Source organism: Elephantulus edwardii, unplaced genomic scaffold (genome assembly GCF_000299155.1).
Source record: "Elephantulus edwardii isolate Elephantulus edwardi_28Jun2011 unplaced genomic scaffold, EleEdw1.0 scaffold00082, whole genome shotgun sequence".
NCBI classification, from domain to species: domain Eukaryota; kingdom Metazoa; phylum Chordata; class Mammalia; order Macroscelidea; family Macroscelididae; genus Elephantulus; species Elephantulus edwardii.
Genome location: NW_006399832.1, coordinates 6,980,463 through 6,998,226, shown reverse-complemented (window position 1 = coordinate 6,998,226; position 17,764 = coordinate 6,980,463). Strand labels below are relative to the sequence as shown.

Here is a 17,764-nt window from a genome sequence, read left to right as displayed (position 1 = left end):
GTTGTCAAGGATTTCACTTTATTTGGATACACAATTAATGCTCATAAAAATATTAATCAGTAAGTACTGCATTGGGCAAATCTGCTGCAAAAGGACTTTTAAAAAATGTTAAAAAGCAAAGATACAATTTTAAAGACTAAGGTTCAGGGAGTTATGGTGGCTCAGTGGTAAGGAGCTGCGCTGCCAAGGAAAATGCACATGGTCTGAATCCACCAGCAGGAAGAACAGTGGGAGAAAGATGGGCAATATCCTCTTGTGTGATTTACAGCCTCTGAAAACCTGCTGGAGGGTCAGCTGTGAGTTGGTTCTGTTTGGATGGCACACAACAACAACAATGTACATGGAAAATCTGGAAAATGAATAAGGAAGACCAAAGAATTGATGCCTCTGAATTTTATCTGTGAAAAATACAGAATATATTCATGGACAGCCAGAAGAATGATCAAATCTGTCTAGGAGAAAGTACATCCAGAATGTTCCACAGAAACAAGGCTGGCAAGAGTCTGTCTTATGTACTTTGGAAGTGTTATTGGAGGAACCAATCCTTGAAAGATAATCTTGGAAGAAGGAAAACATCTTTAGTAAAGTATTCAACAAACAGAAACTCATTGCTGTTGGAAAAAGTAGGTTAGCAAAAGATAGAAAGGTACTTACTGAGATAGAGTGACATTGTGGCTGAACAATGGCCTCAAAAAAAGCATTAATTGTGAGGATGGTTCAGGACAAGTAGAGTTTTGTTCTGTCCTGTATGAGAGTATGAGGGATAACTGATGTGATGGCATCTAACATTTAATATTTAGACTAAATATAGACCTTCAAATATGGATTGAAGCTCAGCATCAAGAAAACAAAGATTCTCACCACTGGGCCGATTAGCAGCATCATGATGGATGATGAAGAGATTGAGATTGTAAACAGCTTTAGTTTGCTTGGCTCCACAATCAATACTCTTAGTACCAGCAGTACTGATACTCAGTATCAGAAGATGAATTGCATTGGAATGTCTGCTATCAGAGACCTCACCAAAGTACTGAACAGCAACAATGCCAGACTAAGGTGCTCTGGGTCCAGGCCATAGTCTTTGAAATTACTTGTTATGGATCAGATAGATTAGGGATGATAGAAAGATGATTGATGTCTTTGAGCTGTGGTGCTGGAGAAGAGTATTGAGTATACATACCATGGACGGCTAAGAAAACAAACAAGTTCATCCTAGAGAGGGTGAAACTAGGCTGCTCCTTGAAGGCAAGGATTCTGAAGCTCCATCTGACATACTTTGGGCTTGTTGCAAGGAAGGACAAGTCCTTGGAGGAGAAATTTATGCTTGGGCAGGTGGAGGGGCAGCAGAGAAGGGGAAGACCCTCGATGAGATGGATTCGCTCAGTGACTGGAGTAATGAGGTTAGGTGTGTTGGAGACAGTAAGGTTAGCTCAAGATAGAGTAGGGTTCACAGCTCTTGTACATAGGGTCGCTATGGGTCACAAGTGATATGATGCACATAATAACAACAACAACAATAGAAATCATAAGTGTATCATTGTTGTTAGGCACTGTCAAGTTGAGTACAACTCATAGCGACACTATGAACAACAGATCTGAACCCTGTTCTATCCTGTGCCATCTTCACACTTCCTGACACACTAGAGCCCATTGTGGCAGTCACCATATCCATCCACATGGTCGAGGGTCTTCCTCTCCTACAATGATCCTTTACCCTTCCTAGCATCACTTCCCTCTCCAAGGAATAGCCCTTACTAGAAACATGCCTGAGTATGTGAGGTGAACGATCAACATTCTTGCCTCCAAAGAGCACTCTGGCTGCACCCTCTCCAAGACATGTTTGTTTGTTCTTTCGGCTATCCATGGGATGTTGAGTGCTCTTCTCCAACATCACAGCTCAAAGGCGTCAATTCTTCTGTCATCCTTACTCATTGTCCAGATGCATAGCAAGTGATTGGAAAGACCATGGCCTGAATCAGACACATCTTAGTCCTCAAACTAACGTCATTACTGCTCAATAATCTGGAGAGATCCCTACATAGAGACTTTTCCCAGTGGAATACATCTCTTTATTTCCTGACTCCTGGTACCAAATGTAGATCCAAGCAAAATGAAGTTGTTGACAGCTTCAATCTCTTTTCCATCCATCATGATATTGCCTATCTTTGTTTTCTTGACATTGAGATGCAATCCATAACAAAGGCTGCATTCCTTGTTCTTTTGAAAAAAGTGCTTCAAGTCCTCCTCACTTTCAGGAAGCAAGGTTGTGTCATCTGCACAATGCAGGTTACTGATGAGTCTCCTCCCTCTGATCCTTATGCCACATTCCTCTTCATAGAGTCCAGGTTCCTAGGTAATTTCCTCAGCATACAGACTGAATAATTGTGGAAAGAGAATACAATTCTGACACACTCCTTTCTTAATTTTAAACTATGCAGTGTTCTCCTGCTCTATTCTAACAACAGCCTCCTGGTCCAGGTATAGCTTCCATATAAGCACAATTCAAAGCTCTGGGACTCTCATTCTTCTCAATCACACCTTGTCATGACCGACAAAGTCAAATGCCTTTGCATAGTCAATCAAGCAAAAATAGACATTCTTCTAGTATTCTTTACTTTCAGCCAGGATCCATCTGACACCAACAATGATATCACTGGTGCGGCAGCCTCTTCTAAATCCTACCTGAACTTCTGGCAGGCCATTTCTGAATGATGAAGTATATTTTGCTTGCATGTGATATTAATGATATTATTCAATAGTTTCCATATTCTATTGGATCACCTTTCTTGGGAATGAGAATATGACCTTTTCCAATCTGCAGGCCTCACAGCTGTTTTTCAAATTTCATGACATAGACTGGTGAGTGCATCCCAGGTGGCATCTGTTAACTGAAACCAGTCAATTGTTTCAATCCTATCCCAACTTTTTGCCCATGCCTTCAGTGCAACTTCCACTTCCTTCCTCATTACAATTGGATCCTGTTCATATGGTACTTTCTGAAATGTTTGCGTCTATCAGTTCTTTTTGTTACAGTGATTCTGTGTATTCCCGCCATCTTCTTTTGCTGCTTTCTGGGTCATTCAATATATTGTCCACAGCATCTTTCAATACTGTGACACAAGGCTTAAATTTGCTTTTCAGGTCTCTCAGCTTTAGAAAGGCAAAGTGAGTTTCCCCCTTTTATTCTCCAATTCCAGTTCTTTGCACATTCCATTATAATACTTTCCTTTGTCCTCTCGAGCTGCCCTTTAAAATAATCTGTTCAGATCTTTTACTTCAGCATGTTTTCCCTTTGTTTTGGCTTCTCAACACAACAGGACAATTTTTAGAGTCTCTTCTGACATCCATTTCAGTTTGTTCTTTCTGCTCTATTTTTGTAATGACCTTTGGCTTTCTTCATGGATGATATAATGGATATCATCCCACAACTCATCTAGTCTTTGATCATTCAAGTTCAATGTCTCAAACCTATTCCTAAGATGTTCATGAAATTCACATCAATTTCATTTGTCAATTAATACAGACCTCTCGGCACCTTCTAAAGCTTAAGAATGACCCCTAGCTGACAGCCCTCAAGAAGTCTAGGACCTTCGTCTTGCAGCCCAGGTCTGAATTCTGCTAACCACCTCAGTGAGCATGGAAGCAGATCCATACCTAGTTCACTTTCAGGTGAGTACTCTGTCGGACCAACACGATAATTACAGCTTTGGTTGTCCTTAAACTGTGCCTGGGTTAGGGATCCACAGAAGATGTTATATAATACGTGTATTTTCCTAAGTCGCTGAGTATGCTACAATTTGTTATACAACCCAGAGAACTAATACTGTAACCTTACCCTATAAATATGAAAAACAATAAATTTGGAGATTTTCTGTTTTTTTAGTCCTCCCTTGATCTTCAATATTTTTTAGGCTCACTGTTGTTTCACTCTCTTAAATGCTTTGGTCTGAGTTATTCCAGTTACTTAACTTTTCTTTCTACTCGGCTATCCCATCTTTCGGCTTACTAGCAGATTCATATATTAAAATCAGTTGAATCATACTGATTGTCAGGCTTACATTCCAGGAAGTACCAGACAAGTAAGAGTCGATGGTAATGAAGGATGAAGTTCAAGTGGCACTGAAGGGACTGACAAAAATAAGGCTGCAGGAATCAATGGAATACCAACTGCCATGTGTCAACTAAGAGATGCAGCCCTGGATGTGCTCATCAGTCTATGCCAGGAAATGTGAAGGACAGCTGCTGGTGAACTGACTGGAGCGATATAATGATCTGTCTTGGAGAAAGTGCATCTGGGTACTCCCTGGAGACAAAGATGGTAAAATTTCATCTGATTCTCTGGACATGTAACAAGGGGAGGCAGGCAAGGCTGTTCCTTGGGAAGGGACATCAAGTTTGAAAAGACGGAAGGCCAGCAAAGGAGATCACGACTACCAATCAGATAGACTGACACAGTGACCTCAACAATGGGCTCTATAGTGTGTCAAGAGATGAAAAGGATAGCGCACGACAGGGCAGGGTCCAGGTCTGTTGTTCATAAGGTCGCTATGAGTTAGACTTGACTTGATGACACCTAACAACAACAACAACGCCCAGAGAATAAAGCCCACAATTCTTAGCATGGTTTTTAGGGCCTTCTGTGTGTTCTAGACCCAAACCTTTCTCCAGTTTCAACTCTTTCTGTAATGCCCCAGGAATCTTTATAATTGCCATGTGACACATGTTGCATACAATGTGTAACAGCTTTATTCCAATATAATTAAAATAATCTAAAAGTCATCATTTTAAAGTATATATAAATTTAGTGGCCTTTAATATAGTCAGAGATTTGATGGCATGTATTTATTGTCCTGTGTTTTTCTGGAATAATCTTTACGCCTTTCCTTTCTGCTGACTTTAAAAGCCTTGTCCCTGACCCCTAACTTGGAATTTGTCAAAAGTGGTTTTTCTTTATCTTCTTCCTAGAAATAAATGCTATTTGAGAGCAGGCCTGACTGGTTTACCTTTGTATTCACCTCAAATGTCAAGCAGAGCATCTTGTACATAAAATGTTCCATACATGTTGATTATTTCTTCTGAGGGCTATAAAACAGCTTACCCAACCAAATTCACTCAAGAGAAAACAATTTTGTGAATGTTTTGAATTAAAATTAAAATTGTCAAAATAAGAACTAAGAGAAAATGTGTAGAAAAAGGAGGGTCAATAAGGAGATGAGAATAATGCTCTGGTCATAAAGACAACATGAACAGGCCTCTTCCCACAGCGATGGTAATGGCTGAGCGTGGCAGAGATCACGGGGATGGTGCGGCATATAGCAAAATGCCAATGTGGTGTTCACAAGGTCTCGAGGAGTCAAGCGGACTCAACAGCACATAACAAGCACAACTATCTACAGGGGACCTGTGGACTTAACTGCCCTATAGGACACTTTGAAAACCATGGCATTAGGAGACAACATTTTTTCAATACTATTCTACATTTCTATAGTATCTGATTATTGTTGTTGCTATGTGCTGTTGAGTCACTTGTGACTCATAACAATCCTATGTGCAACGGCTCTAAGCTGCCCTACGTAGACTCTGATACACCTACAATCCATTACTCCAGTCACTGAGTCAATCCATCTCATCCAGGGTCTTTCTCCTTTACGCTGTCACTTCAACCATCCATTACCCCAGTCATTCAATCACTTCCTAGAGGGCCTTCCCCTCCTGCACCGTCCCTCCACCCTCCCAAGCATGACGTCCCTCTCCAAGGACTGATTCCTCCTTGCAACATGTCCAAAGTATATCAGACAAAGTTTCAAGCCTTGTGTCTAAGTGAGCAGCCTGCTTTCACCCTCTCCAGGATAAATTTTTTGTTCTCTTAGCAATCCATGGTTTATTCAATACCTGATTATGGAGTACCAATTAGCCTCGCAGAATTAATGAAAACCTGGTTCATTATCCAGTCAGAAGGCTATTGGGGGAAAGGAAGTATGCACTCTAACCACAGAAATTGATTATAGAAAATAAATTTGCTTTTGACTTCTTTTTAAAAATGGGGAGTCTTCCCCCCTTGCTCTCCTATAAATTACAGTCATACAATAATTTTATATGATTCTCTTTATCTTTATGATTCTCATAGAATTTAGAAATTCTCACAGAATTTTAGAAATACATTTTTTCTTTTCACCTTTGTTACTAGATAACAACCAAACAGGACTTTTTCACAATAAACAAGGAGAACTGGTGGCGCGGTGCATTGATTACTGGGATTCTAAGGTTAACAGCTGGACTTCACCAGGTTCTCTGTGGGAGAAGGATGACGCATCAGCTTCTGCAAAGACTTTCTGTCTTAGAAGCCCTACACTCAGTCCTAAAAAATAGCTGCGAATTGGGATCAACTTAACAGCTGCAAGTTTTGGTGTTGTGTTTTGTTTTTAACAGCAGCAGCTCTCCTTTTAACCTGTGTTTCTATAATTTCTCTTAGTCCCAGCACTGTTAGATGCCAGCTTCCCTTACTGTTAAGTTACATTGTCTATCCCCGTAATTGCCTAAAATGACAGCAATGCAGGGTATAAATATATACCAAAAAAAGGTTTCTATTTTCATTAAATTGATCATTATTTACAAAACATATTAATGCATAATTATTGTGTGAAATATTCCAAATATTGAAATATTTTTATATTGAAGGAATTCTAGCATTGTCATTATCATCACTGCACATTTACATTCAAAGTAATAAAAATAAAGAACATACTCTTTAGGTATCATTTTCAAGTTATTTTGTTCTAAATAGGCAGAAGGTTACAGTTATGTGATTAAGAAAAAAAATCGCTCTGATATTTTTAGGAGTGGCAGCGGACTAATCTCTCTAATCCCCCTACTCCCTCTTTGCTTATGACCTTTATATAGGTCAACAAAGCTTAATAAAGCATTAATGGAGAAAAATTATTACTTTTTTTAGCCAGCCTCTGAAGTGGATACATTTTCATGAAAATCTGACCAAGAATTTTTTTCTTTCAATAATAATTTTTCTTCTTGATTATTTTGAGATTATATTCCTGATATTTTATAATTATAAGTAAATAGGGTGAGGCTCGGACATCATACTCTCTTATCTTTATGCACAGAAAACACTGATTGAAAGAGAAATACTACCCTTATTAAAAGAAAATGATTTTTCATATTTGATAATAAATAATAAGTATGCAAATATTAAAATTTTCAAATAGAGGTAATGATTATTTGTATCACACTAGAATTGTTTCACATACCTTTAGTGCTTTTAATAGGAGAATTTTTAATGACGAAAAATAAATTCTTTTAATGTAAAAAAATTTTACATTACAAAAATAATTTTACATTGTTCTTGTTGTTATGTGCAATCAAGTCTCCTGTGACTCATAACAACCCTGTTTACAATAGCCCTACACCTGGCTCTATCCCTCACCAATCTTACTGTCTCTGACACACCTATTCCCATTATTCCAGTGACTGAATCAATCCATCTCTTCGAGGGTCTTCCTCTCCTGTGCTTTCCCTCCACCCTCCCAAGCATGACGTCCCTCTCTAAGGAATGATGCTGCCTTGCAACATGTCCAAAGTATGTCAGATGAGGCTTCAGAATCCTTGCCTCCAAGGAGCACTCTGGCTTCACCCTCTCTAGGATGAACTTCTTTCTTTGTTCTCCTAGCAGTTGTTCATGGTATGTTCAATACTCTTTTCCAGCACCAAAGCTCAAATGCATCAACTCTCCTTTTATCATCCCTAGTCATTGTCCTGCTTTCTGATGCATAGCAAGTAATTGCAAACACGATGGCCTGTGTCAGGTGCAACTTGGTCTCCAAATTGACATCGTTGCTCTTAGTACTTTGGAGAGGCCTCTGAGAGCTGACTTTCCCAATGCAATTAGTCTTTTCATTTCCTGGCTGCTGGTACCAAGAGTGTTAACTGTAGAGCCAAGCAAATGGAAGCTGTTATCGGTCTCAATCTTTTCACCATCCATACTGATGCTGCCAATCAGCCCAGTGGTGAGAATCTTTGTTTTCTTGATGTTGAGCTTTAATCCATATTAAAGGCTGAAGTCTTTGACCTTCTGCAGCAAGTGCTTCAGGTCCTCCTCAGTTTCAGCAAACAGGGCTGTGTCAGCTGCGTAACGCAGACTGTTGATGAGTCTACATCCAGTCCTGATGCCACATTTCTCCTCATAGAGCCCAGCCTCCCAGATAATCTGTTCCGCATATAGATTGAAAAAATATGGAGATAAGACCCATCCCTCTCGATTTTGAACCATGCAGAGTTTCCTTACCAAGCCAATTTTGCTTTTTTCATAACTAAAGATAATTCTATCAATTTCACTTTGCTAAATAGTTTCTAGAATTCTGTCTAGAGTAGGCATCTAAGCATATTTCTTTAGTATTATTACAGAAATATTACAAAAGGAAAATATTTTCCTAAGTAACAACGTAGTCTAGCTGCTGAGACTGAAAAATTAATTATCCTGGAATCCAGATGTCTGGGTTCATGGATTACGGGTGACCCATGCAGGTCATTCACACTCAAATTGTTCTTTTTAATCTAACCGGCTCCCTGGAGTCACCTTCAGATCAAACAATAGCTTAGTAAGCAGCTTAGGGGAGAGCATGCAGAGTGTACCCCTGGATTCTGGTGGAAGAGAACTTGTGGAACAACTGGCCCGCAGTCAGTTTAGAGAATGCCAGCATCTGAACAGAGGCTATTTTGGAATGCAAGACCTTGGGGATTCTGTTTTTGTAATGAACAAACCCTGAAACCTTGCTCGTGCTATGATGCTAGAATCTGAGAAATTAATGTGGAGACTGATCCGTAGAACTCCACTCAGAGTGAAGTCTCTGCTGCCTGACTGAAATGATATTGACTCATAGTAAAGACCACGCTAACAGTCACTGTGTCAACCCATCTCTTCAAAGGTCTTCTCTCTCTGAGTCTCTACTTTACCAATCGTAACTGGAAGTCCTTTTCCAAGGACTGGGCTCCTCTTGATGACCTGCCCAAAGTATGTGAGATGATCTTTTCTTCTAAGGAACATAATGCTTTCCCTTCTTCCAAGACAGATTTGCTTGGTTTGTTGGGAGATCACAGTGCATTTAATACTCTGCAACACCACCCTTCAATGGTATTGATTCTTCTTTGGTCTTATTCCTTTTCCAACCTTCATATACATGAAGTTCATATACAAATGTTTAGCACTTTAAAGGGTCTCTTGATTGCCAATTTGCCTTAAAAGACATGCAGTTATGATGTAGGATTTAAAGGACATTAAAATTGTGAAGTTGGAAATCTAAGTATCTGTGTTCAATATACACAGTAAATAATTCAGAATGAAACTAGAAAAATACTACCTCTGAGTGTGTACCTTAATATATAGTCATCTATAGTCATTTTTTAAATTTTCAACAGTCAACAAAGTTATGCACAATGAACAAGCATTGTGTAATCATACATTTCAGCACACTACAAAGTATTTTATCTTTGTATTAAGACACAGCAGACTAGCACCAGGTTAAATAAAAAGCTACTTTTACCAAAGGCAGAATCATAGTATCTTATTAGCATTTATGTCATTATTCTAACAGGGTAACAGTTCTTTAGTGTAATTATTTATAATAATAGCTGCATTCAGATTACAATACAGTATTTAATGTCAATATAGAAAAGTTATAACAATGGTCTACAAATATAACTAAAAACCTACTGTAGCAATCCTTGAGTTCCAATGGAAACACTGAAAATTAAGACAGTGATATAGGAAAAAGGCTATAGTTGTACTGGCTCATAGTGGAGGCATTGTTGACCAGGATGGTCCACAAAGCACCTGCAAGTTACTTAAAAAGGACACAAGTATCTTCACATCAAAATGCCCTTCACGTGCTGACTGGACAAATCACTGCCTAGGACACTAAGTAGTCCACTATGCTGAGAAATCCCCAAGAATTTAAAGGAAAAATAATTTACAAGGCAAATGTCTGTCCTTCAATACCCTTAAGTGCATCTGAGAAAAACCCACTGTTAGGAAGCTGATTCCAACCCTAACAATTCCCTCCCCATCATTTCTGAGGCTGTAAATGGGGAAAGGACTGTTTCTCTTTCTTTTATAGAGCAGCTAGAGTATCTGGCCTGTCTGACAACCCTCTGTCTGGTTAGCAGTCCTGTATTTTAGGCACTATACCATCAGAGCTCCTTCAGCAAAAGACAGATAAGATTAATCAGACCTAAAGTCATTACTAGGGAGTTCTGGTGGCCTAGCGGTAAGAATCTGCACTGCAATCTCAAAAGCTTGCAGTTCGAATCCCCCAGCTGCTTGGCAGGAGAAAGCTGGGCAGTCTACTCCTGTGAAATTTACTGCCTCTGAAAACCCACTGGAAGGTCAGCTATGGGTGGGTTCCTACTCACTGGCACACAACAACAACAACAACAACAACAACAACAACGTCTTTAATAGAAATTCTAGTGGCCTGAGGTTTAAGGAGTTTTGATGGCAATGCAAAGGCAGGCAGTTCAAACCTATTAGCTGTTCCACTGGAGATAGGGGGGCAATGTCCTCTCATGTGACTTTACAACCTCTAAAAACTTGTGAGAGGCACAGATTATAGATATATTTCAGTTGTGATGACAATGCAAAAGAGAAAGACAAAGAGAGACAAGAGAGAAGGATGTGTGTGTGTCTGGAGAGTCATAAAGAAAAAAAAAGTGATTAACTATGGAAGGAAACTCAACACAAAAATAAGATTACATTTTATTGCAACTTCAAAACATCCTTGCCACTCGGTTTCTTTTTTCATAGAGCTGAACTTGAATCAACAGTTCCTAAATCTGGACATGCTTCAAAGTCACTTAGTAATGTTCTTAAAAATAGAGCTCAAGGGTCGCTTTACCAAGCCTATTGCCATGTAACTACAGGGCAAGGCCTGGGATTTGTATTCCAAAGCAAACCAAATCAAACCCTCTGGTATTAAATTCATATCACTATTTCCAATAAAAAAAGATGAGACAAGACCTCAATTTTGCTAGACACAGCTTTAGAAAACAAATAAAAAATATTGCTGACAACTAGATTCCAACTCATATCAACCATACAGGGCTGAAGAAAACTGCCCTGTGAGTTTTTCCAAGGCTGAAAGCTTCACAGAAGCAAACTCTCTTCTCTTTCTCTTTCTGAGCAGCTGGTAGATTTGATCCATTGACCTTTTGGTTAGAAGCCAAGTGCTTAAATGCTGTGCTGCCAGGGCTCCAGAAGAGCTAAACAAACCACAGAGACATTTACAAGGCAAGGTTTCAGATGCCAATAAAATAATAACAACATATTCATCTAGCAAAATGCCTCTTACAGGGTGGTTTTTTGATGCTGGAATTCATTACCAATTTAAAGATGCACACTTGATTCAAGATGCTTTCTTTCCGCTCATGAGAACGCATTTTAATACAGAGTATAAATACTCCACACACAGTGGGTGCTCAGGAAGTCTTTGCCGAGTTAAGGGAAACTGGACAAACAAATCCGTTATCTACATGGCCCAAAGCAAACATCTGAAAGCACCTGGATGCTTATTAACCTTCCAACTTGCCTGCAGACTGAACACAACAGTGCTGTTCTGAGTGCACGGCACTCCCTGAATCTGGCTGCCCTAGGAGAGAGTTCCCATAGGAGTACTGCATGAAAATGCTCAGTGGGAATGACTTCATGCAATCTCTCTCTGTAGTAACATTTAATTCATATAAAAGAATACTCCAACTCATTGTTGTCCAGTCAGTTTCAACTCGTAGGGTCCCTTCAAGGCTATACATCTTTTAGAAGCCCCAGACAGATTCAAAGCACTGACCTTTAGGTTAGCATCACTACATGTAACACACCAGACACCACCAGAGCTTCTCCACTGACATAAGTGGAACTAAATTACCCTGAGAAGAGACCGAGGTTGGGTTTGTTGTGGTTTTTTTCTCCCAAGCCACTTTGTAACTAGACAATTATTCAAACAATTCATCCCTTTCCTAAAATTTAATTACAGAGTCTAAAAAAACTGAATGAGATTTAAGTATTACTTGCCAGGATAATAAACAACAGATCTTATCTCAGTGACACACTCAGAGATGCTAATGATCCTTAGAAATATACATCTAGAAACAATTATCAATGAGTGCATATATCACAATATACTGATAAAACACTTAGAGCCAACGCAGTGTGTGTGCCAAAACTCTGCCTAAGGATAAAGCCATCTGTTTCTTATTCAAGTGAAATTCTGACATCCTGAAGAACATGCTAAAGGTCACCTGTTTATACCTTTCCACCAAATTAATTTACACTTCTTAGAAAACACTCCATGGAGAGGGACATCATGCTTGGAAAGGTGAGGGTCGGTGAAGCAGAGCCTCAGCCAGAAGCATGAGTTGCACGGGGCTGCTGCACTGGGCTAGCGCGTGCCCAGAAGTGTGAGGAGGGCACAGGATAGCACAGGATTCAGATCTGTTGTTCATAGGGTTGCGAGGAGTCGTACTCGACTTGATGGCACCTAACAGCAACAGGGCACACTGTCTGGCACATGTTAGGGAATATTTTTGTAGAATATGTTATTTTCAACCTCTTACCTTAAATATCAGTTGATTAATATTAAAACAACTTAAAAACAAAGTTTGAAGTTAAACATTACGCAAATATCTTATTGTGTTAATATCTCTTTTTCATTGATTATAAAAAGTTGTTTAAAGTTAATTAGAATAACAATATTTTTTATACAGGACAATTAAAAAGACTAAGATTACAAGTCATACAGTAATGATTCCTAAGTATGAGACAGTAAATTTAGCAAGAACTCTGAAAATGTTGATTTTAGGGTTGGTGGTCTACTGGCAAGAAGCTGCGTTGTAATGCCAAAGGCAGTGGTCTGAGACCACCAGATGCTCCATGGGAGAAGGGAAACCTTTGAAAACCCGGCAGAAGATCAGCTATGAGTCATTTCTGACTTGACAGCACATAACCACCACCACCACCACCACAAGCTGTAGCTTGGAAAATAGAATACATACATATGTTTTGAGCAGAAGTTTACACAATAGTCTAAGTTCTCAATCAACAAACTCTATACAAGTTGTTCACAGACATTGCCGTTATTGATAGGTGCCGTCAAGGCAAGTCCAAGCATTAAATACATTTACACAAAGAACATTCTCATTATATGTGCTCTGGTTATTCTATTTCCACTAATCTAGTTAACAAAACTTCCATGATTCTAAACTGTTAAGATTGGTTCTTGAAATATCAAGCTTCATTTGAATTTTCATAAAATCTACACTACGCCTTACCTTCATAGAAGAAGTTCATTAAATGTTGCCACATAGAGACTAATCTCCATGCCCCAGGATCTTTACTTTCACGTTCATTACTTCTATATTAACTGTAATTTCTTTTTCCTAGAACTTAACTTCCAGAACTCTGGTGGTATAGTCTTAAAGGATTTGCACTGCCACCCCAAAGGTAGTGTATCTCTGGCAGTTCAAAAACACTAGAGGCTCCACAGAAGAAAAATGGGCAATATCTCCTAACCCCATTCGTGTGTTCTGGAGCCTCAGAAATGCACTAGAGGGTCAGCTATGAGTCAGTTCCCACCTAATGGCAATGAGAAAAAGAACGCTACCTAGACTTACATGATCCACAATAACCTCAAAATTTACACAGAAATTTAATTATTTTCCGAGTTCTGTGGTATTATTTTTGTTGTTGTTAGGTGCCAGCAAGTTGAGTGGTCACAGATAGTGTGACCCTATGAACAACAGATCTAAACCTTGTCGTATCTTATGCCATCCTCACATTTTCTGACACGCTTGAGCCCATTGCAGTAGTCACTGTGTCAATGCACCTGGTTGGAGGTCTTCCTCTCTTCTGCCTACCTACCCTCTCTACCTTTCCAAGCATGGTGTCCCTCTCCACAGAATAATCTCTCCCAGAAATATTCCCAAAGCATGTGAGATGAAGCTATCTTTTCTTTGCCTCCAAGGAGCACTCTGGCTGCATCTTCTCCAAGATGTATTTGTTATTTTGGCAGTCCATAAGATATTCAGTACTCTTCTCCACCACCACAAGTCAAAGACATCAATTCTTTTTCTGTCATCCTTATTTACTGTACAGTTCTCAGAATTGATGCCTTTAATCTGTGGTGCTTGAGAAGAGTACTGAGGGTACCGTGCATGGGCTGCTAGGAAAGCAAACAGACTCATCCTGGAAAGGGTCAAACCGGGCGGCTCCTCGGAGGCAAGGATTCTGAGGCTCCGTCTAACATACTTTGGACATGTTGTAAGGAGAGGGACATCATGATTTGTAGGGTGAAAGGAAAGCGCAGGAGGGGAAGGCCTTCTATGAGGTGGATTGATTCAGTGACTGGGGTAATCGAGATGGGTGTTATCAAAGACAGTGCAATTGGCACAGGACAGAGCAGAGTTTAGGGCTGTTGAACATAGGGTCGCGAGCGACTCGACAGCACATAACAATAACAACAACAACATCTACAATTAAGTTATATATCATTTAATAATTAAAATATTATACAGATTAACTATTAGTCATCTGACTATGTTTCTTTTTGCTAAAGAACTACTGAACATCCTGCTGAAATGTCCTTACTTTTTTTTTGACAAGTTAATTCCTCTTCAGAAAGGAACTTAAGAGTGATTTTTTTAAAAGAAGTCTTCCCCTGATTTTCCTGAGCAGGTCATATCCTCATATCACAGGCTGCCACAGAATCTCATGTATCACTTGTAGATAGGTCATAGTTGCAATTTTACATTTCCCTGCAGGTAAGGTTGGTTAGTGAGCTTCTCTAATTAATAATTTTTATCCAAACAGGATTGGTGTCTGTTTTATAGTTTTATAGTCCCAGTAGCTTTCTAGGGAGAGAAGCTGCAAGAGTTTTTTTTTCCCCTCCTTTCTCTCATGTAATATGAATGTGATGTCTGAAGTTGTAGCCACCACCCTGCAACCATGTAGGAAAAGTGAAAGTTTTTATAGAGCCAATGAAAGATGAAAAACAGATATGTATCTCAAAATTCTAAGACAAAAAAATACTTTTCCTTTATTTTATACTGTAGGTTTGCACAAATAATGCACATGTTATATGATCTTTTTTTTCAACTATGAAATCCCCTCATATGTTATAATCATAAATGTGTTGTGTAAATTTTATGTGTAAATATGTTTTTTTAACATGGGTGTGGAAGGGTGGAGGGACAGTGCAGGAGAAGAAGATCTGGGAAGAGATGGATTGATACAGTAACTGTGGCAATGTGGGTAGGTGTGTCTGAGTCAGAGTGACTGGCTCAGGACAGGGCAGGATTCAGAGCTGCTATACATAGGGCTGCTATGAGTTGCAGGCGACTTGAAGGCACATAACTACAACATTTGAAGTATTTGTTTCTGAAAACATGCTAACTGATACTTTGCTCTAACTGATAAAAGATTATCCTCCAAATATATAATCCAGTATTTTGTTCTTCATTGTTTTTCTGCTTCTTTCCCACTTTATCTGTATTAAATTTGTCACTCTCCATTGTTTTACCAAAATACTCATCTATCCTACAAATATAAAATGATAACTTTTAAATTAAAGAATCTTTCCATTTCTCTTCATAGATAGTTTTACAAATACATGGAAACTTGATTAACATCTCGTTAGTGATAGAGAACCACCAGATTTCAGGTTGCTTTGTTCATTTCACTCTTAGGAAGGAAAACAAAGTTATAGAAGTCATGCATTATCTATTATCAACATTAGTAGTCATGGATTCTGTTATCATTCTAGAGTCAAATATTATACAAATATGAACCAGATAATATATCACTCTATACACACAGCTTGACTACACAAATAGGCAAATGAATTAAGAACTTATACATGTGAATGCTTCAAATAGATTAAATTGTAAATTTTAGGTAGTGAGCCAGGCTATTACATAAAATAAAAGATAATATATTGAAGCTCAGAATCTAGAAAATTACATGTAATGGACTTAGAAGGAGGAAAAAGAATTCCCACAAGAATAATAAAAAAAACACTGAACTAACATTTTTCAGGTCGGCCTGATTTTCTCACTTGTAAAGTGAGGAGAATAGAACAGTTTTCAGTCAATGCTCTACAAGGCCTAGCAATGCAGTCTCCAAGATTTTCACTTCCAATTCAGACAAAGCAACTCTGCTTTTATCTGTTTAAATTTTTATTTTCCACATAAGGTTTTGTTTCAACTAAAAGTTCAATAATGCAATAATGCTTGGAAAACAACTACACAATGATAGTCTAAGACTCAACATTAATATTCACAATGAAACTGTTTCTTTAAACTTTCATGCTGCAAATATTTTAAAAGCATATCTATTCATATATACACATGTTGTTATTGTTACGGACCATCAAGTTGGAACTGACTCACAGCTGACCCTCCAGATGGTTTCCAGAAGCTGCAACTCACAAGGGAAAAGAATGCTCATTTATCTCCCATAGAGGAACTAATGGTTTCAAACTGCCTGCCTTTGGGTTGGCAGCCCAAGCCCTCCTTACCTCTAAGTCACCAGAGCTCACTATATACTTTCTCTCTCTCTCTCTCTCTCTCTCTCTCTCTCTCTCTCTCACACACACACACACACACAGAATATTAATGTAAAAAATGTGTCTCTAATTTGTTTTCAGAAATGTATGCAAGTGGAATTCATGTTTTTACCTTGTAAAAATACCATCCACAATCCCAACTGTCGCTTCCTCTGCAGGGACATAGGAGCCAATCTGAGCCATCATAGTAATCAATGCAACCTGTTTTATGTAGGAGCTCTTTCCTCCCATATTTGGTCCGGTAATTATCATTACTCTCTCTGCATCCCCCTAAAAAAATTAAACAGCAATTTCACATATTACACCAGGCCTTTATGTGATATACACAATGCATTTAATAAATGAGAAGGTATCCAACAAGTTTGCCACGTGGCATATATAAATATGTCACCAGTAAGCGTCACAAAGGAAAAGAGAATCTATTTGTCTTAAACTTGAAAATTGTTACTGTAGAAAGGTGAATTCTAAGCAGCACAAAGTTGTTTCTGGATTAAATATGAAAACACAACAAGTACCTTGCAATCTATAACATAGCGTTCTTAGTCAGTAAAAGATATTTATTTAAGCATCAGTCCTCGCTCCATTTTGATTCCTTCCTTTCATTTTTATTTACGTTATGTTTACTTGAGTTTTCTGTATGTAAATGTTCTCAATTTCTTTCAGGAGGATGGGAGGATAAATATGAATACGTGAATGAGTAAATAAAAACACAGATTTCTTTACTACTTCATGATCTAACTGAATTGTAATGATTCGTTTCTTCATCTCATTTCCTAGAGTTTGAGCTCCTTGATGGACGGTAAGTTTTCTTATTTAATTTTGTTTCCAAAAGCACAGTACAAAACCTAGCACGCAACACAGGTTTAATAAAAAGATGTATTTATCAGAGGTTTGATCTCATTCGTGTGGCAATGCTAAAGTTGACAATAGCATTGCAGTTTCTAGGATGTGAAAATATAGTGGTTATCATATTATCATGTATCAACACTGGCTTGTCACATTCATGATTACATCTCAGCATTTGTTACTAACATACTCACATTGTTGTTGTTGTTATGTGCCGTCAAGTTGTTTGCGACTCATAGCGACCCTATGTACATCAGCCCTAAACCCTGCTCTATCCTGTGCCAATCTCACTGCCTCTGACA

General features: G+C 38.6%; 1 protein-coding gene across 1 annotated transcript in view; it reads right to left on the bottom strand.

Annotated features, from left to right (window-relative positions):
- Window positions 1–17,764, bottom strand: part of MSH3 (mutS homolog 3) — a 292,985-nt gene that overhangs the window by 19,158 nt on the left and 256,063 nt on the right. The window contains exon 21 of the mRNA XM_006889888.1: window positions 16,729–16,886. Coding sequence (XP_006889950.1) covers window positions 16,729–16,886 — 158 coding nt within the window. The remainder of the gene's footprint in view (window positions 1–16,728; window positions 16,887–17,764) is intronic.